Raw genomic sequence first — 22560 nt, forward strand, 5'->3', positions numbered from 1 at the left:
AGACGAGGCATAGTCACCCGCTTTTCGGCCAGTTTTCATCAGTAGGTTACCTGTTCAACCTACTCGTGTTTTCTTGCTTCCGCTTGTGTTTAGTAGCTCTGAATACTTTAGAATTTTGTATATTATGTGATATTCAGAAGCGTTAAATTAAGAGTGTAATATGAAATTTTCGAATTAGGGTTGTCCATCTGCAAGGGAGATTTTCTTAATCTTTTCAGTAAATTTTCCTTGGAGGTGGTCCCCGCACGACTTACTCTGGGTTTCAGGGTGAAATTCGGGGTGGGTCGTGTCAGGAAACGTGTTCAAAATATGTTGCATATTTTAGATGGCATGTATTTACATCAAAATATTATACCACAAATATAGGAAACAATTTAATCATACTCGAACATTTCTCCATATAAATATTTACTACGGTTATAGCTTTTGAACACTGGTTCATGGGTTTTATCTCTACCTACTGTCCATTAATATTCATTCTTTGTTGATTAGGGATGGACAATGTCCTGAATATAGTGGGGAGGATCAAGCTATTTGTGTTGTTGGCCTTGCTAAATCTAAACCTGGTGTTTTTATTGAAGCTATTCAGTATCTTTTGATTTTGGCAACACCTGTTCAGGTACTAATTGATTTATCCTATTGCTTTCCTTTTTGTTTAGCTATTTGTGAATTTGGAATAATGTGGAGTTAGATTAGTTTCAATGTATTCCTTTCATTTGTTACTAGCATAAAATTTGTTTGTTTCTTTTGTTGTTGGTTATATGGAATTGTTTTGGTGTATTTTGCAGGTTGCTTGGAATGGTAATTTAGAAATTTCGGGTTTTTTTTTTACTGGAATGGACTTATAGCCGACGAAACATGTAAGATATTCGTCGGCTATAGTATTTTTATTTATTTTTTATAAGGTTTAGCCGACGAATTATGGCATGTTTCGTCAGCTAAACCATTCTAAAGCCGACGAAACATACTATATTTCGTCGGCTATAGTTATTTTTTTAAATTTTTATTACATACTTTAGCCGACGAATATCTTAAATGCTTCGTCGGCTAAAGTCTCAGACTATGGTCGACAAAATATTTAAGATATTCGTCGGCTAAATTCTGGGACAATAGCCGACGACGTCTTCTAGTGTCGTCGGCTAAAGTCATTGCCGACGACTCTTTCCCGACGAAACCATAGCCGACGAAGGCCGAATGTCAGTCTGCCCGAATTTCTGATTTGGACCGTAACTTCAATTTCAAGGCCCAATCCAAATCAAATGGCCCATGGACGGAAATTGAGGGTTCTCTAACCCTAATATCATCTGATACACAAGAAAAACGAGGAAAAAGAAGGAAGTCGGGAAGAAAAAAAAACACAAGAATCAGACGGAACACTATCAATCTCTTCTCAAGGATTCTCCAAGCTCGGTTATTGTTGTCTTCCCCTTCCATGAACTCTTTTGTGTTTTTAATTTTCATTATGTGTAACTAAACTCCTAGTAGCTAGGGGGCTGTTGAAGCCCCTAGACATGATTCATAACTTGCTTTGATTTTCAATTTGTTTTTGCAATTAATAAGATTGAGGTTTTGTTCACCGATTGTTCATCGATGAATTCTTTGTGTGTGTGCTTTGGAGGCCTACTTAGTATACATGCTAGGGTTCTACTACTTTGATTATTTGATGCTTGGGTCAATATCGGATCCCTCAAATTGTCTAGAGAAGTAATCGGTAGTTTTCACTAGCGAGTAGACGAAACCCTAGGTTTAGCAAGGCACTAAGTTTATTGTGATGCCTAGTGATTGCTCAAACTCTTTTCATGCTTATTGATCTATGCTTGTTTAACCTAATAAACGTACCTTTAGGTTACAATGTTTGAGAATAGTTTAGGTGTAGAGCACTTCCTGCCTAACGTACACAGTAAGAAAGAGTAATAGATTGTGCTCAAGCGTACCAAGTTAATCTAAGCATCTTCAATTGAGTTAGTTGGACACAAATTGGACAAAGTGTGTTGTGTGTGATTGTCGGGGGTGGATACTTCCTCCCTAGCTAGTCTCATTATCTTGATTCTCAACTACTTTGAAATCAGTTTTCAGTTTTCTTATCTTCTGTTCGTCATGTTCCCGTATTTTATTTCCCTATCAAATCAACTCCGAATTATCTCAAATTTTGTGTGCTAGATGCTCTGTGTGTCTAGTACACCTCTGTAAATTTTCGTGTTTTTCTGAGCATTCTAGGTTAGGTGTTTCTTTTATTTTTCGACTTCTGTTCAATACGAGCTCCAGTCACGTTTTGTGACATTTGTTGAAGCTTTTAGTTTAATTTAATCCTCTGCGGGAGACCCTTATTTCTCTATATTACAATCGATAAATTTGCAGGAGAATAAGAAAAATAAATAGCTTTTAATTTAGCTATCACTCGTCGGCTAAAATCTTAGCTGACGAATTAAGCTAACAGGCCGACGAAACTTTTTCGTTGGCTAAAGTGCTTGTCCTGGTAGTGATGGCAAATGACATTATGCTATAATTTCTCCTCCAACCAAGATGTCAAATATATGTATTATTTTATTAAGGGAGAAGGAAGAGAGAGAAAGAAATATGCAGGGAAGAAGAGAGAAAGAGAGAAGGAAGAGAGAGAGAGAAAGAACAATAAAGAAAAAAAAAAAAACAATTCTCATGGGCTGTGTCAAACTTGACAATGTCTCTGAAAAATGTCAACCACGTGTCATCCATGTGGATTTGACACTTCGGTTGGAAAGGATTGCATCAATTATTACAGTTGCTCTGTCCACCTGGCAAATGAGATCGTTGGAGATGCTCTTAATAGGAAGTTCTTTTATACTAAGAATCTCAAGTTTCTTAAGAATTCCTAAGACAAAAGAGATTGGGCACATAGAGGTTGAAATGAGATTGGGTATACCAGCAGACTCAAGCCTCTTCGACCCGATCGACCTGAAACCATAACCCGGCGATTCGAGAGTCTTCGTTAGGTCTTATAACGGCGGCGAGTCGGCGACCACAACCTTTTGCTTCGTCTTCGCCGGTCGAGCTCGAACTCCTTGGGGTCCTTGACGACGATGGCGGCGGCAGGGACGTAGACCTTGGCCTGGTTCTGGACGGTGAGCTTGATGGTGACGCGGAAGCCGTTCCAGAGTTCTAGTCCTTGGCGGTCTCCTTGGTGATGTCTTCTCCGATCTCCTTGGCGGAGAGATTGAGAGTGCGAGCGAGGACGAGACCTCATGAAGTTTATGGGGGAGAAGGATTTTGGAGGCGAGGAGGTGAAGCGAGGCATATAGATATTTTTACTGTAGTTACTGGGTTTCTTCGAATTTTTTGGTCATAACAACGTTTGCTTTGATTGTTAGAATAAAGTAAATGGTTCAAGTGAACCATGGTGCACTGAATCCGCTCCGTACATATTGAATGAAATGAATTCTAACCACCTTATATTAGGAAATTAGTCAAATTACTACCTACTCAAAGAGCTCATTTATATCAAACATACATACTTTCTATGTGAGATGTAAAAACTAAAACAACAACAAAGAGCAAAACATGCCCTAGCCAAACCAAGTTTTCAAAGTTCAATTATAAAAACATTTGTTATTGAATAGTAAATCTACATTAAGCTCGTGCTAATTTGATTTTGGAAGAAATATACATGTAATCATTTCCGACAGCACGAAAATTAATTTAATCGGCTGATCTAAATCAAAAGAAGAAATTTTCAGAGTGAACTCAACTATATATCAAACTTCAAAGCGAATTCAAATTATATGTAGGAAGAAAAGGAATGACATGAAGCTTAGAGGATGTACGTACCTTGTGCTGGTTCAACAGGTCGTAGGACATGAACTAAGAGTCTGCGTTCTGTCTTGTAGGAGTTGGTGCAAGAAGGTTTAGAGCACTGAAGTTCGGGTCATCCCTCCACAGAAGATGGATACTGCATGCGGGGGTTGGTAGCTAGCCGTGTATCCCATCATCAGCTAGTCAGAATGAAGCAGTTTATCTTCAATTCCTTTGCTTAATTAGAAGATGAAAGTATATATATGAAATACAATCTCCCTAGTAAAGGAAAATGAACTTCGAGCAAAGTGAGGTAGTTTCCTTCGCTTTTGGGATATCTGTGAGGTGCTCTTTTTGAAGTACAGGTAAAAGGAAAAGGAACAGAAGTAATCAAACGAAAGACAAAGCAAAATTAACCAGGATTGTTTGAAAATGGTTAATTTTGTTTCTGATCGAAGTATAACAAGAAAAACTTCAACAAAGAAGATTGCTGCAATATGAACGCAGTATAACTGTATAAGCAAAGAGATTGCAAACACTCATGGATATAAGCAGCAAACAATGAGCGATATCTCGATTCGTTCAAGGAATCAGAAAGGAGCAAACACTCATGGATATAAACAAAATTTCAGAGTCTGAATGCATGCTGTGTTATAACATGTGAATAGTAGACCATGAGAAAGAAATGACAAAGTCAATTCTTTATAATTTAGAAATTGATAGCTCAAACCTCACATGGCTGTGTTAATTAGTTCTTTATTTGTAATAAGAAGTTGTTTATTTGTGTTGATCAGTGGCATTATTAGTGAAAGTCCACTCTAAACATGGCAAGTTGGGCAACATCTACACCGGTTCTCAGCATGATCACTAATTGGGATTAAGTAATCAAGTTTATATATTATGGGAGTTTCTTCTCCAATACAAAATAACAAAGTCCTCTTAAATAGAAAAATGGAGGGTTAAGTCTTGTGTATAGCTCAGCCATGTTGACATAAACATAGGGATATAGTTTCGTGTCATCGGCTGAGATGTGAAGCAGCACCAGCATTTCTAGATTTGAAAGATCGTCTTGAAAATTGATGTGTTTCATTGACGTCCGAAAAGTATTCCTATTGCTTCTGGATTCTACACTATGAGACTAATTTTTGTTAAGTAACAGGCTGCAGGTAATCTCCTTACGTACTGATTTCTACCTTGTTAAATATATATGCTACTTTCACACAAGTCCACTCCCTTTCTCACGGATCATCTTCCTTAGAACTTTGAAGCGCATAGACCTTTGAAATTTGGTAAAGTTCATAAAATCTCCATCTACTATATATGTATCACCAAGCATCAGTAAGTATTGGGGCAACCTAATGATGCTTTTGGTCCTGAAACTGATGGATAAGCAAATTATATATAGCTTTCGAACTCCGGGTGCCAAAGTTAATTAATGGTGTTGATTGAGATTCTAGTGTAAATCTTTAATTCACTAGGTTACTCCAAGTTAAAGCAATCCTTTCTCCGGATTCTGATTTCAGTTTATTCTGGGTTTACATATATAGCTACGTACGTCTGAGTTCTAGGTCCACTAAATGGCATCGCTGCACTCTACGCCATATTAACTTCTTTCTCCATCAACGCCACTCATGGATGTTAGAGAATCAATCTTCCATATCTTTCCTATTTAGAATAGAAGATCTGCATATATTAGCTGTACATCAGATATCCATATCTTTCCTATTGTAAATAGATATCCTTAATTGTAGTTGATTCCTGACTTGTAGGAATAGCTAGAAGTCTATGTATATGTATACGATTCAGAATCAATAACAGACTATCTATTCCATTCTATCAATTATTCATTCTTATATGGTACCAGAGCGGGAGTGAGTTCCTGGTTCATTCTCCTACCCATCTCTCTTTTAATCACCATGTCCAATGATGATATCCCTCCACCGAAATCAAGCGGTGATAATCCTCCTCCACCGAAATCAGGCGGTGATCCTCCTCCACCAAAACCAAACAGTTCCGGTTCAGATGCCGATCCCTTCAAGGCAGAACCTTCCAATCCTTACTTCATCCACCACTCGGATCATCCTGGCTTAGTCCTAGTCTCCAAACTCCTAAATGGGGATAATTTTTCTGGTTGGAAAAGGGCTATGGTTAGAGCCTTAAATTCCAAGAACAAGCTCGGATTCGTCAACGGTTCCATCAAGGCTCCCTCAGAAGAAACTGACCCTGAAGGCTATGCGATTTGGTCGCGTTGCAATGATATGGTTCATTCCTGGATCGTCAACTCTTGCGATCCAGAAATAGCTGACAGTGTGACCTACTATCCTAATGCTCATGAAGTTTGGGAGGATCTCCATGAGCGTTTTTCTCAAGAGAATGCGACTCGCATTTTCGAAATACAACGAGAAATTGCTTCTCATCGTCAAGAACAACTCCCTGTCTCTACCTACTACACGAAATTGAAGAGTTTCTGGGATGAATTGGCCACATATTCAGACACAGCACATGGAGCACAAGCAGATCAACAGCGATTGATGCAATTCTTAATGGGATTAAATGAGACTTACAGTGCAATTCGCGGACAGATCCTATTGATGAATCCTCTCCCTACTGTTCGCCAAGCATATGCTGCTATATCTCAAGAAGAAAAACAACGCCTTCTCAGTGTTTCACACACCACATCAGAACTGGATTCAAGCGCAGCCATGGCGGTAAGGAATAGCAATAGGCCCAATTCTAATTCGGCTAGGGGAGGAAGATTTGAGCGATCTGACCGCCCTGGACAACATCGTCCAGAAGGACGCTTTTCTTTTGCGTCTCAAGAAGTGCGCCGATCCATGGGCCGAGGTAGAGGCAGGCCTCAGTGTGTTAATTGTGGAGACATGGGCCATTGGGTCCAAACGTGCTATCAACTCATTGGATATCCACCAGGCCATCCTAAAGCAAAACAAAATTCTACGGCAAATTCAAGCAATTTTCCAAGTGCTCCTTCTGCTAATCAAGTATCTGAAGTGAAGAGTGAAGAGGAACCTGTAATTTCATTATCATAGTTCAAGCAGTTTTTGTCGATTCTTAACAAACAACGTGAAGTCTCTAGTTCCAAAGCTAATGTGGTGACCAAACCAGGTTTGTCTAAAGTCGCTTCCCGTTGGATTATTGACAGCGGAGCGACTGATCATATTACTTCATCTTCTCAATTATTCCATACGAGTAAAAATTGCTCGTTACCGCCAGTATTATTGCCTAGTGGAGAGAAAGTGAATATTGTTGCGAAAGGATCTCTGCCTCTAAATACCACATATTATCTACATGATGTGTTGTCTGTGCCTACTTTTAAAGTTTAGATCTAATGTCAGTTAGTCGTCTGACGAGAGGTCTAAATTGTTCAGTGACATTTTTCCCTTATTGGTGTGTTTTGCAGGATTTGGCTACGAGGAAGACGATTGGTTTGGGTAAACAACGTGAAGGACTATACTATCTGGCGGCATTAGCAACGGAGAAGCCTGTAACCAGCCCTTCCTCATCCACTAGCCGACCAGCCTGCAATCTTACCATTTCATCCACTGACATTTGGCATAGTCGCCTAGGCCATGTCTCATCTCCTTGTCTAAGTTTTATTGCCAAAAACTATTTGAATTTTTCCATTCAGCCTAATAATGCTTGCCCCATATGTCCTTTGGCTAAGCAGAGTCGTTTACTTTTCGGTGTCAGTACTATTTCTTCTACAAGACCTTTTGAGATTATTCATTGTGATATTTGGGGTCGTTATCGATATCCCTCACTTTCTGGTGCGCATTATTTTCTCACTATTGTTGATGATTATACACGTTTCACTTGGATTTTTTTAATGCGACACAAAAATGAAGCACAACCACTTATAAAACACTTCTTTTCCTACGCTCTCACTCAATTTGACTCTCGCATTAAAAAATTTCGTGGACAATGGTGGCGAATTTCTCTCATTTTGTTCTTTCTTTCAAGATAATGGTGTAGTTTTTCAGCATTCTTATGTTTACACGCCTCAACAAAATGGGGTTTTGGAACGCAAACATCGTCACATCATCCAAGTGGCTAGAGCTTTAAAGTTTCAAGCTCATCTCCCTAACCAATTTTGGGGAGATTGTGTCCTCACTGCTGTTCACATCATTAATCGGTTACCGTCACCACTTCTTTCTTTCAAAAGTCCGTTTGAACTTCTTTATTCGAAGCCGCCTTCTTTTTCTCATCTTCGGGTGTTTGGATGTTTAACTTATGCCACTAATGTTCACCCATCTCACAAATTCGACCAACGTGCCATCCGTTCCATTTTCATTGGTTATCCCGTCGGTCAAAAAGCCTTCAAGTTATATGATTTATCAACTAAAAAGGTTTTTACTAGTCGGAATGTGAAGTTTCATGAACATATATTTCCTTATTCTTCTGTCCAGCCCAGATCCACCATATCTCCAATAGCCCACGAATCCGGCCCAACCTCCCTTGTTGACCCATCCCACTTCTTCTCTCTCTGACTCCATATTTAATATGGACACCCACTCTTCTCTTCCTTCTTCAAAACCAAATATCGATATGCCTTCTTCTCCTCCTCCTCCCACGTCGCCGCCACCATCTCCTCCTTCCACATCGCCACCACCACCTCCTCCTCCACCTCCTCCGCCCGTCATTCAGCAGTATTCCCGCCGACCTAGAACCCAAGGACCGCCACCCGAAATCACTTCTCCTCTTTCTAATCCGCCCGATTTGCCTCCGGTGTCGGAATCCTCACCCGCCCTAGTCCCTCCACTGGTCCCGAACCCGTCCACACCACAGCCACCTCTTCCTCCGGTCGCACCACCGCCCTGCCGAACCCGCCTCCACTGCTCCCGAACCCGCACCTGAACCTGTTGCTCTCCGTCGCTCGAGTCGCCAAACCGGCCCTCCTGTTAAGCTCAATGATTACATCTGTTCCAGCGTTTGCTCCGACCAATCGCCTTCTCTCATGCTAGGTCCGACCAAAGGTACGCGTTATCCACTGGCCAATTATGTTTCATATCATCGGTATAAGCCTGCGTATCGATCTTTTGTTGCTCAAACAAGTGCTGTCACAGAACCCAATTCTTATTCAGAAGCTGTTGTCATTCCGGAATGGCGCGATGCAATGCAATCCGAATTGGCAGCACTTCAGGCTAATGGCACCTGGACCCTCACCTCTCTCCCTGCCGGCAAGACACCCATTGGCTGCCGTTGGGTTTATAAAGTCAAACACAAGTCTGATGGCTCCATCGAACGGTATAAAGCGCGGTTAGTAGCCAAAGGTTTCACACAGTTGGAGGGTGTTGACTATCATGACACCTTCTCCCCTACTGCCAAAATCATTTCAGTCCGTTGCTTGCTTGCCTTAGCTGCTGCTCGTGGTTGGTCTCTCCACCAGTTAGATGTCAATAACGCTTTCCTTCATGGTGACCTCAATGAAGAAATTTATATGTCTCCGCCGCCAGGTCTCCGGAGACAGGGGGAGGAGCACTTGGTATGTCATTTGCATAAATCATTGTATGGGTTGAAACAAGCTTCACGTCAGTGGTTCTCTAAATTTTCAGAAGCTATCCGCTCAGCTGGTTTTGTACAATCTCGGGCTGACTACTCTCTATTCACCAAGAAACAAGGCAAGTCATTCACTGCTCTCTTAATCTATGTTGATGATATTCTGATTACTGGTAATGATCCTGTTAGTATTGCTGAGATTAAGGGTTTTTTACATAGCAGTTTCCGCCTTAAAGATCTTGGTGATTTAAAATACTTTCTGGGAATTGAAGTTTCTGCTTCTAGAGGTGGAATTTTTATTTCTCAGCGTAAGTATGCATTAGAAATTATCAAAGATGCGGGGTTGTTGGGTGCTGCCCCTATTGATACTCCAATGGAGAAAGGTATGAAATTGTCCAACAAGAGCGATTTGCTCAAGGACCCAGGTCGTTATCGGAGATTGGTTGGGAGACTAATATATTTGACTGTTTCGAGGCCTGATATCACATATTCTGTAGATGTCTTGAGTAGATTCATGCATCAACCTAGAAGACTTCATATGGAAGCAGCCCTTCGAGTTGTTTGTTATTTGAAGGGTGCACCTGGTCAAGGTTTGTTCTTTTCATCAATTAGTGACTTCAGGTTGAGAGCCTATTGTGATTCTGATTGGGCAGGTTGTCCACTTACTAGAAGGTCTACTACTGGTTATTGTGTCTTTCTCGGACCTTCATTGATTTCTTGGAGATCGAAGCGGCAGAAAACAGTTTCTCTTTCATCTGCTGAGGCAGAATATCGCTCCATGACAGGAGCTTGTTGTGAGTTGTCATGGCTTCGATCTTTGTTAAGGGACTTGGGACTTCCACATCATGAATCTGCTTTATTGTATTGTGACAACAGGGCTGCCTTACATATTGCAGCTAACCCTGTTTTCATGAACGTACTAGGCACATTGAGATGGATTGTCATTACATTAGAGATAAGATTCAAGATGGCTCTATGACTACAAGATATGTGAGTTCTACACATCAGCTGGCAGATGTATTAACAAAGCCCTTGGGGAAGAAAATCTTTGTTCCTATGATTCGCAAGATGGGAGTGCAGGATATCCACTCTCCATCTTGAGAGGGAGTGTTAGAGAATCAATCTTCCATATCTTTCCTATTTAGAATAGAGATCTGCATATATTAGCTGTACATCAGATATCCATATCTTTCCTATTGTAAATAGATATCCTTAATTGTAGTTGATCCCTGACTTGTAGGAATAGCTAGAAGTCTATGTATATGTATACGATTCAGAATCAATAACAGACTATCTATTCCATTCTATCAATTATTCATTCTTATAATGGATAGGTATCATCCTCTACGTTCCGAGTCTCTGGATTCAAGGAGTTGCCCCAGTCTCTGCTATTGCGGAGGCTTACCGGCTGCGGTTGAGGTTGAGCAGCCTAAGGCCACTAGGAGTAGTGCTGCTTCACAAAACATCACTACAAGCTGTGGGAATACTGTTCCGATGTGCAAAAAGCTCGACGATTTAGGTGGCTGGCTCGTCGACAACGTGATGTCAGCCTTCTTTGGTTCTCTGCAACGCTGCTCTTGCATGCACATCGACACCAAAGACGACCCTGATCACGATCCTATTTGCATGCCTCTTGCTACTGCCAACAACAAAGATATTGATATTAATTGAAATCCCAATAGCTACTGGAATGTGAAACACATTCAATATGGTCAGTGCTGGTAATCCACGACGTCATTATATACTAATACACTAAAATGACATATGTTTATGTATTCGTCGACCAAGGACTTTCATGCACTGAAATTTAGTTGATGTATATTCAAGCACCGAATATATATTCCAGAAATTATGAGCTGAGGATCATCTGTAGTGTTGAAGTTTTTGTTTTCCCACCCAAATTATCTGTACTTGCATCCATGATCATAGTTCATAGTTCATGTATTTACGAACTCATCAGTTAAAAACTAGAAATCCTTTAACGAGGTTTAGCAAAATCTTGTCCACATCCACCACATTTTCTCATGATTTAATGAAGAGTCACTTGTTAAAAGAAAATTACAACTTCAAGAATATATGCTTTTGCTATTCTCACATTTGGGATAATGTAGCTCGATCTATTCTCACAATCATACATACACAATACAAAACTTCAGATGCACATCATTGACATCAATTCTCTCAGATTTGGGATAATCCAGCTCTATTCTCACAATCATACATACTCAATACAAAACTTCAGATGTTCTAGAAAAACAAAACAAAACTTCAGATGCACATCATTTTTGTTAGCATATCAATTCTCTCACATTAGGGATAATCCAGCCCTATTCTCACAAGTATACATACTCAACACAAAACTTCAGATGCACATCAATTCTCTCAGCATATAATTGCAACTCTCTTAGAACTTTAAAAGTCTGTTTCCTTGTTTTTTCTTTTCTTGTTCTTTTATTTTGCATGTTTTTCTATTGAGAAATTTTAAATACACACCTCTAATATCTTAATACACACCCTTTACTTAATACACCACCTATCAAGTTTTTCATTTCAGTATTATACTTAATACACATCCCAGACTGTCTAAAATGTCCTTAATTTATGAAATATTCTATTATTTAATTTAATCAATGTATATTTACCATTTGGTACCTCTTTTTACATATTATTTCGTCTAATTTTTGCTAGAAATTTTTGGTTATCATTATTCAATTTATGATCAAATGATTATTGTTATATCCCAACTCCAAATCACCAATACAAGTTTTCAAAATTCACAAGCTAGTAGAACTGTAGAAGTACAGTAGCTATTGAACATAGATAGCTAGTTATTTGATAAAACATGTCATGATAAAGATGCAGCACTTGACAATATGATATGCAAGATCAAACTAAAGCTGATCTAGATACAAAAAAAAAAAAAAAAGAACAACCCAAATGAATTGTGGAGAAAAGTTGGGGTTAGGGGAGAAGACATGCTTTCGACGATTTTAGGGTAGAAGACGTTGAAAAAAATACTTCTAGAGCTTTTTTTTTTAATAATAGATGTTTGTTTTGGTCATTTAACTTACCTATAAAATCTCAATAGAAACATAAAATAATAAAGGTGTGTATTAAGAGATTAAGGGTGTGTATTTAAAATTTCTCTATTAATGTAAATAATAATAAAATCATAATCATAACACAAGGCACTCTTACACAAAAATGAATACAATTGCATAATGTATTTTTAAAGTGACAATGCATATGCAGCCATGCACAAACAAATTAAACATATATGTTTCAAAAATACTTGGTGGACGTACCAAAACCAACAAGACTTCTTGTTCAATCTTCAACACATATATCATAACCAACACATACTTCCTCCATCATATGTAGGTCATGTAATTTTTATTAACTGATCAATATGGAATCAAATACTCGAAATCTTTTTAAAAGGTTCAGCAAAATCTTACACATGTTCACGACATTAAGTGACGTTAGATATCTGAATAGAAAAAAAAAATTACAGCTTGCATAGCGCTTTCGTTCCTTTGACTGCTAACAAGCCTAGCAATATTTGTTTCCGCATTTGTTATTTGATTGTTAAAGGATAATCTATAGCAGAAACAAATATTATCTAATGGATGTCACTGTTAAAGGAAGAAAGTATATTGCTGATTTGTTGCTAGCATGATTGATGGATAGATAGTGATATAGGAGTGAATGTAGGATCTGGTTTATTGTAATTATTCCTTACCTAGAATAGCTTCTGGAACTTGTATATTACAGCATAGCTTTGTACGATTGTAATCATCCAATAAACACTCATTCATCACATACCAACTTGTTTATGGTATCAGAGCACCGATTCTGGTGTCTCTAACCCACTACTTCCGCCACAAACAACCCACTACTTCCGCCACAAACAAACACAGACACCATGGTTGAGGTCATTGAAACCACAGAATCACAAAACACCAAACTCATTCCTTCATCTAAAGACAAAGATGTGAATGATTTTGACACACCCAACCCTTTGACCTTACACCCATCTGATACACCAGGGCTCAAACTAGTTAGTACATTGCTGGATGGATACAACTATGGAGAATGGAGCCGAGCTATATGCCTTAGCCTCAGCGCCAAGAACAAGATAGGACCGATTGATGGTACAATAAAACCACCTCCACACACCGATCCAAGGTTCCCTATGTGGAAGTGCTGCAATGACATGGTGTTATCATGGATCGTTCACTCGATTCAACCAAGCATCACGCGTGGAGTGATCTTCTCTTATACAGCATTTGGGGTGTGGAGAGATCTCCATAATTTATTCTCTCAAGGAGATGATTCAAGGATTTATCAAATTTAGCAAGAGATCGTCGAGTGTCGTCAAGGTCAGCAATCTGCTTCTATCTATTACACTAAACTCAAAGCCCTTTGGGATGAATTATCCTCTTACCAGGAACCTCTTGCTTGTAGTTGTGATGCTATGCAGATGTTGTTTGACCGGGAGGAGAAAGAGAGAGTTATGCAGTTCCTCATGGGGTTGAATGAATCTTACTCAACTATTCGCGGGTCAATCCTGATGATGAGTCCACTTCCAAATACAAGGAAGGTTCATGGTCTGATCCTTCAACATGAGAGGCAGATGGAGGCGGCAGCTCGTCGAGATATCTCACAAACATCTCATGTTATGCAGGTTGCGAGGACATCAAATCCACCAAAATCCTCCTCCTTCCCACTTCACCACCAGCGGCCTCCTCTCTCCCTACATCGAACCTGCCTCCAACCAACTCACCATCGCCACCGGACCCGACTTCATTGGCATCGTCACCACCGCCCGACGCCACCCTTCCACCGTCGGCAAATCCGGCGCCACCACAGCCTTCCTCTTCGCTTCCCCATGTCTCTTCTCCTCCACCCTCGCCAACTGCTTCTTCTCCTTCCATGCTACCATCACCGTTCCCTCAGCCGTCACCACCACCCTCCCAAATTTAGCCTCCGTCCCCTTCCGGTGCTGCCTCACCACAACCCCCTGTTCTTCGTCGTTCCACTCGCCTCCACCAACCACCTTCCTATCTTCGTGACTACAAGACCCATCATGCTGCTCTGCTCAGCCCTGATGCCTCTTCATCCACGTCCGGCACCCGCTATCCGTTGCAAAGGTATGTCTCATATTCTGGGTTGTCAGGTGCTTACTGCTCTTTTGTGCATAATATATCTAAATTGGTAGAGCCAGCAAATTATACACAGGCCAGTCATGATCCTCAGTGGGTTGAAGCAATGAATTCTGAGATTCGGGTACTTGAGGATAATAACACATGGTCCATGGTTCCCCTCCCTCCTGGTCAGCGACCCATTGGATGCAAATGGGTTTTCAAGATCAAATATCATACATGCTAATGGTACAATCGAGCGCTACAAAGCTCGTCTTGTCTCCAAAGGTTACACTCAACGTGAAGGAATCGATTACAAAGACACTTTTGCTCCCGTTGCCAAACTGATCACTGTTTGTTGTCTCCTGTTTGTGGCTGCGGTTCGAAATTGGCCATTGCACTAGATGGATGTCCAGAATGTCTTCCTTCATGGTAAACTCCTTGAGGAAGTATACATGCTTCCTCCACCTGTTTATCGTCGACAGGGGGAGAATGAAGTTTGTCGACTCCACAAGTCACTTTACGGACTTACACAAGAGTCCTGCAGTTGGTTCCAACGTTTCTCTTCAGCTATCCAAGAAATTGGTTTTCATCAATCCCGAGTTGATGATTCTTTATTCACACAGGTTCGTGGAGATTTTATCACTGTGGTGTTATTGTATGTTGATGATATGGTCATAACAGGGAACAATGAGAAGGCTATCAACGACCTCAAAGTCTTCCTTAACAGCTGTTTTAAAATCAAAGATCTTGGACCTCTTAAATACTTCCTTGGCATTGAGGTGGCACGATCAAAGGCTAGAATCTCAGTTTGTTAGCGAAAGTACACTTTAAACATCTTGGAGGAAGCTGGCTTACTTGGAGTAAAGCCTGCAAAAGTGCCTATGGAACCGGATTTGGTACTGACAGAAAAAGGGAGTGATAGCCTCAAAGATCCTACTCGGTATCGGCGGTTGATTGGGAAATTAATTTATCTCACAATCACCCGCCAGATATCACATACTCTATGAACACTCTTAGCCGATTTATGCAAGACCCCAAGCTACATCATTTCAAGGCAGTCCTTCGACTTCTTCAATACTTGAAGGCAGCTCCAGGACAAGGTATATTATTTCCTTCAAATAGCCAATTGCATTTGATTGGATATTGTGATGCTGATTGGGCAAGGTGTCTTGTTACACGCCGGTTAGTTACCGGGTATTGTATTTTCCTTGGTGGATCACTTGTGTCATGGAAAAGTAAAAAACAAGTGACGGTGTCAAGGTCCTCCGCTGAAGCTGAATATCCTTCAATGGCCTCAGTTACATGTGAACTAACTTGGCTGAGGTATCTGTTGAAGGATTTGCGTGTACCTCATTCGGCACTAGCAAGGTTGTTTTGTGACAACCAAGCATCTCTACATATCGCTACAAACCCGGTTTATCGTGAACGAACGAAGCATATAGAACTTGATTGTCATACAATTCGTGAGAGGATTCAAAAAGGTGAAATCAGAACAGCATATGTGCAAACTGGAGAATAGATTGCAGACTTATTCACAAAGCCCTTGCGAGCACCAATTTTTCACATGCATCTTAGCAAGTTGGGTATTATTGACATACACACTCCAACTTGAGAGGGAGTGTTAAAGGAAGAAAGTATATTGTTGATTTGTTGCTGGCATGATTGATGGATAGATAGTCAGTATTGTGATTATAGGAGTGAATGTAGGATCTGGTTTATTGTAATTATTCTTTACCTATAATAGCTTCTGAAACTTGTATATTATAGCATAGCTTTGTACGATTGTAATCATCCAATAAACACTCATTCACATACCAACTTGTTTAGTCACTAGTATAGAGTGAAAAGAAAAATAACTTACAGTGAAGACTATACCATCAAGACGATCCTGGCAACATTTGTTTCGTCATCAAAAGGCGATCTAAAAATATTCTCAAACCGAATAAATCATCAAATTCAATGAAAAATTATAAAACATTTCAATCTACATGAAAAGACGAGATGTAAGAAGTTAAATAACTAAGAGAAGCGAAATTTGCATTCCATGTTTTACAATCCACACTCCTTTCCATTTTTAGCAACTTCAAATTTGTTTTTAGTAACATATGTTTTGTCTTTCTAAAAGCTTTAACTAAAAATAGAAAAGATTAATGTGGATTGTAAAACGAGGAGTGCAAATTTCACTCCCCTTAATTAAATTGTTGTTTATTATATACCGATCAAGTATCTATAATATATGGTAGTGTAGCATGTAATATTAATTGTCTATAAGGAGGCTCTCATTACCGCATCTTAAGCTCTATCGTCGCCATCCACAGGAGCATTCTTAACGTCTGTGTCGTACTTGTAATTTATTGTGCATAGCAATTCATCTTGGGGGAAAAGCTTCAATTTGAGGCGCTTGCTTATTCTTAAAGTTTCTAATGAAGGGAACTTGAGATTGCAGCTTCCCAAGCAAAGTCCTCGGAGACTTGGTAGATTTTGGAGGTCCAAATGTTTCAACCGCCTGAAAGCAATCTCATGATCACCTTCCTCATTTGCCACTATTACTCCCATTCTTTTACACTCCCTGATCTTCAATTTTGTGAGTTGCATTAAACTTGTAGCAATCTGATGGGTTACTAAATATTGCAGTCCATGAAGAGAGGATACAGTCAAAACTGTGAGATTCTGGAAGGATATTGCGGATGTATCCTCTTTAATACGGGACAATCCTTGACGCTTAGTTTCTCCAATTTTGGAAAAAGTGGAACTGCTGATTGAGAGCTCTCCTTCCCAATATTCATAAGATCATTCATATCGCTGATCTTCAGTATCTTAACTTGTGGGAGGATCCCGAGTGGATGTATTTCCCCTCCACTATTATTTACTTCATCCACAAATATTTCTCTGCAAGAATGCTTGTCTTTGTTTTCACTGTCCGTCACAAATATTGTTTCAAGGTTGTGTAATTCCTCAAGGAAAGCAGTGTGCTTGGAGAAGGTCGCGCCGTCAACTTGAACCACACTGAGTTTGGTACAAAATTGTATTGGGGGTACTGGACCACTCCACATCTCTATGGAACCGAAGGCCGCAGCTTCCAAGTTGGGAAAGATTGATGATGAATCCTGAAATATGTATTTCATATTCAATCGAAAAAACATGTGTTCCATATTGGAGAAACATATTAGAACAAAAAATACGGGATGTGAAATCCACACGCCCCAAATTGAAATTCACACACCTTTTTCCTTTTTTAGGTAACACATTCACAAAAAACAAAATTTAAGTCATTAAAAGACAAAATTTAAGTTACCAATAAAAGGAAAAAAATGTATAGATTTCAATTTGGGATGTGTGGATTTCACAATCCTATACTCCTTTTCGCATAAAATGAGAGGTTGTTTAATCTGAATAGAGTGAGAGTTAGACTCCTGTTTTTCTTGACAATATGAAAGTTCCCCAGAGACAAACCCTACTTCACCACATTTGTCCACGTTCAGCCCTTGGAGTGAAGGCCACTGTGAGACATGCTTCCCCGGATGGATGCTCTTTAAGTGGGGCAGGTTTGAGAGTGACAAATGTGTTACTTTTGGAAACACAAACTTTGGCACTGTTTCCAACCTCTCTTCCGTCTGAAAAATGTATTCTAATGTGTCACAGTTTCCTATATCAAATGCACGTAGATTTGGAAAGCAGCACAACATTTTCAACTCTTTGGTTAATGCATCATGAGTTTCTTTGCACTTTAGTCCTCCATATTTGAATACCACTTCTAGTGACGGGCAGGACCACACTGGTGGATTTCCTGCAAGTATACAGGGTGGATATAGTATAGTGAAATGGAAGAGAAGAGGTTGTCGTTCCCACGAGGATATTAATTCAATTCAAATTATGAAATACCTAAATTAACTATACTAAAACACACAAATCACGATAACAATTTAAAAAAAACAAAGAAACAATAAAATAAGTAAACAAATAATGATAAATGAATCTAGGGCATCAGAATCAACCACTAACAATCCTATTTATGCTTTGATGCAACTAACAGACTCTTTCGTTTCTCTAGATGACAATTCCCGTATCTAAGTCCTTCTCAGGTACTCTAGACCATAATTTTCCTTAGTGTATGTTGCTCTCCCTCTCGGGTAAAGGTTGTATATCCTAGCTATGCAGTCTATCCTTCTCAGGTATAAATTTAACATGTAGGACTCATTACGTACTAGAAAATAAGGGAATCAAGCAAACCATTATTCTTTCTCAAGCAACAATGTAATTCACCACACTTAACCACAAGAAGCTATATAAATTATATTGCATCTCTGCTTCAAATTTATCTTCCAATTACTAAATGCAAAGCCCTAAGGTGATCAATCAAAGAACTTTAAACATCAAGCATAAAATTCAACCAGTGATTAAGCATTCATCATTAAGAAACTATAAATCTATTAATTAATAATCAAAGACATAAACATTTATGTTAGGGAATCATCCTAACCCTAGAAAAGGTTTAACTAAACATGACTAAATAAAACATAACAAAAACATAAAAAGAACGAAAAGGTGAAGGATGGATGAATGGATGGATGGTCTCTGCTCCTTTATGCGTCTACAACGTGCTTCCGAGACCCCTCTCAATGTGAAATTCGTGCTCCCTTATATAGAGAAGTTTCCTACTCATCTTTGGCTTCATATTTCCTTGTAAGACTTGGATTCAGACTCCTTTCTTGATATGGAATGGGAAAACCTTGAGATATCTCTTGTAGAACTAGGAATACATGTACTTCTTGAATCCTCATCTGCTATATTGTCCTTGAAGCTTTAGGATTGACGGTCTTATGCCACGGAACTTGAGTTCTCCACAAATGCTCGTAATTTTCCGAGCAGATTTTCTGATCTGACCTATCTTCATTTAAACGATCATAACTCGGTCTAGAAGTATCGAAATCGAGATCCGTAAACTTCTACAGAAAGTAGATTTCCGTAGCTTTCCAATGATATAAGGCTCATAGTCTGATTTGATATGAGTAGTTCCTTGTAAGTCGGCGAAGTTAGATATTCTGCTCATGCAGATTCTGGCACTTGAGATTATAGTCGCCTTTTAATCCTTAGTTGCTCATTTTAGCTCCTTTTCTTCTCCTTACGACAAAAACCTACAAGAACACTAAAATAACGTAAATCTATCACAAATACGAGAATTAAACACAAATATGAAGATTAGGAGTTATATAAATATAGGATAATATGAGCACATCACACACTTGCAAGGACTCTAGAGCATCCAGTCTATCCGAGATACAAGGCACAAAGAGATTTATCAAACCGATGCAGTCATAAACTTTAACATCCAGAAGCCGGCAAAAAGAGTCTGAAGCAAGCTGGTTTTGCCATACTGCCTTCAACTTAGGTAGCTTAAGGAGGTGTAACGTCTCCAAGCTAGGAAATATTATTTGCATCCATGCACATTCAACTTAATTATGGCCTCAATCAACTAACTAAGAAACGTAACTTCATCAGACATAAAACAAAGAAAATTAGAGTTATAAGTTGTGCACCTTTTCGTTGAAAAGAGAGTAATGTACAACATTGTCACCACCAAGGTTTAGTACCTCCTCTAATGATGAAAATTCAGCATGACTTCCTGAATAGAATCTAACCAAGCTTGGAAGCCTTTCTAATTGCAAAGATTCTAGTTTAGAAAAAATGTTATCCATATTGTTATCGTCGTCGTCTTATACGGATACTATCTCCTCCATGCTTCCACAGTTACTAATCTTGAGAGTCCTGAGTCGATCTAAACTTCTGGCCACTGAAGACGATAACAAGATCTTTATACCATGACACTTAACCACTTCCAAGGTTGTTAAACTGGTAAACACAACCTGTAGTACAACTTATTGGGGCATATATCAGTGGATTAATTCTCATATTTATTCTGAAGGAAAAATGCAAACAGCTTTCAGTTTTCATATGTTGCACGGACACTTCACACCCCTAGAGTGTCGGAGTGTCCAACACGCCTCCGACACGGCCCGAAAAGTGTCCGACACACCATGGAAAATGTAGACTTTTCCGACACGTCCCAACACGTTGACCGACATGCCACCTCAGCCTCTGACACGCCACATCATCAATTTTTAATATATACATATATATTTAAAAAAGAAAAAAGGAGTTTAGATGGATTATGGAATGATTGAAATTTTCTTGTCTATTAGGTATTAGAGGGTTGTTGTGTTACTAAGTTGACGCATAGTTTTTTTTTACAACCTACATCGGAACTGCCCATTTGATTCTCTTTAATGACTTGCTTTGATTCTCTTTAAACTTATTTTAATATGTTTATGCAATGGATTGAATTTAAACAAAAAAGAAAGAAAAAAGATTGAATTTAGAACATGATTTTGGTAATGTAATGAACTTATTTAATATTTTAGTATATTTTTTATGTAATAAATATACATAAATATATTATTCTATTTACCGTGTCGGAAACTCAGTTTTTAAGTTTTATCGTATCGCGCCGTGCCGTTTCCGTGCAACATAGGTTTTCAATGAAGTGGTGGGCCCATGATATATATTTTTTTTTTCACTTTTCGTTTTCAACAATGCTTTTGGATTGACCAAGCAATAAATTAGTCCTCATTTTCAATTTCAAAGCTTTTATAATACGGATATTGACAACAAATTGATATGGAGCAACATTTAATTTGCTAAAACATTTGGAACTCAAAAACCAAACTAAAACAAAAGTAACGTACCTTCGAATTTGTGATGTATGTAGAATCTAGTTCACCGAGATAAAGATGCTTCACTTTCCCAACAGCTTCGCCGTCTAATAATTGGGCAATTTGATTAGCATTATCTACCCCCATGAAGCTCAAATCTTCAGATTTCTTCACCAACGTCTTTAGACCTTCGTCCAGTTTGTCGCCAGTAGTGAACTGCAGAGCCAAGGTGTTCATGCTCCGTTCATTCTCATAGGCTGCATTGCCAATAAGTACATGGAATCTTTCTAGTTTTACGGAGAACAAGTCCTCTGGAAGCATATCAGGATCTGGAATATGTATTTCCAATGCTGTTAGTCGAGACAAGTGCTTGAGCTCCGAAAGACTAGCATTACTTCTCTCACCTTCATCTTCATCCTCCCATCCGTTAGTGCTGTGTCTGATTCTCAAGTCTTCTAGTCTTGTCAATCTTGATAAAACATTAGGTGCAATCACATTAAGAGAACAGCTACCGGTCAAATCTAACAATTGCAGACAACTCAATTCTCCAATTTCATCGGTCAGTTGTTCAATATTGGTGTCTACCAAGCTGAGAATTCCTAATTTCCTTAGCTCCCCAACTAGAGCTATGTCTTCTTCCACAATGCAATCCTCTAAACACAACGTCTGAAGATTCTTCAAAAACTTAAGAGATGTAAAATTAATAGTCACATTTCTTAAACCCAACACTTTGAGTTCTTCCATGTTTGCGAAGAAACTGTTTGGGACTCGGAGTGACCGGTACTTGTCTTCACAGCGCAAATAGAACATTTCAAATTTTTTGCATTCCCAAGCATCTGAAAGTGCAACAAGACTGCCAGATTTGGTTGAGATCTTGCTGTACTTTGAGTTTTTGGGCCAAGTTTTGAACTCATCTCCGCATGCTACTGATAAGAGTTGTCCATCCCTAGATGCAATATCAATGGCAACATCATGTACAAGATCATGTATTCTGACGGATGTGTCATCATCATGGTCTAGCAATAGAGAATAACCTTTAAGCTTTATAACCAATGAAAGCAATGAATTTCGTGCTTCATCCATTGTATCAAACATCTTTAAGCAAATCCAACCCCATTGTAACTTTCAACAAGTCTTCGAGAAAGATGGAGTTCTTCCATGAAATAACTCCACATAGCAAGAACAACGGCTTAAGCTCCTCATCATCCAGTCGATCATAGCTCCATTCTAGAGCCAAAAAAGCTTGCTTGGTCGATCCTCTCTTCTCAAACGTCTGAAGGCGTCTCAGAGCATCTTTCCATTCCACTAAAGTACTCTTCCGTAAAGTGCTTGCAACTGTGACAATCAAAACTGGCAAACCTCCACATCTTTTGGCTACTTCGGCTGCTACAGTTTGTATATCGGGATCTTTAACACCATCACCC

General features: G+C 39.2%; 2 protein-coding genes across 2 annotated transcripts in view; both read right to left on the bottom strand.

Moving 5' to 3' along the window:
- LOC101297389 (disease resistance protein At4g27190-like) overlaps nt 1-4353 on the bottom strand; it is a 22758-nt gene extending 18405 nt beyond the window's left edge. Inside the window, exon 1 of the mRNA XM_004289314.1 lies at nt 3802-4353. The gene's annotated coding sequence lies outside the window, so the exon portion shown is untranslated. The remainder of the gene's footprint in view (nt 1-3801) is intronic.
- Nucleotides 4354-16718: 12365 nt separating this feature from the next.
- Nucleotides 16719-22521, bottom strand: LOC101297967 (disease resistance protein At4g27190-like). Its single transcript, XM_004289315.1, has 4 exons — nt 21170-22521; nt 20147-20290; nt 17132-17533; nt 16719-17000 (listed from the first exon to the last, which is right to left on the bottom strand). Exons 1-4 carry the CDS (start codon nt 22229-22231, stop codon nt 16719-16721), a joined length of 1890 nt encoding a protein of 629 aa, XP_004289363.1. The 5' UTR covers nt 22232-22521.
- Between the last annotated feature and the right edge of the window lie 39 nt (nt 22522-22560).

Source organism: Fragaria vesca, linkage group LG1 (assembly GCF_000184155.1).
Source record: "Fragaria vesca subsp. vesca linkage group LG1, FraVesHawaii_1.0, whole genome shotgun sequence".
Lineage (NCBI taxonomy): Eukaryota > Viridiplantae > Streptophyta > Magnoliopsida > Rosales > Rosaceae > Fragaria > Fragaria vesca.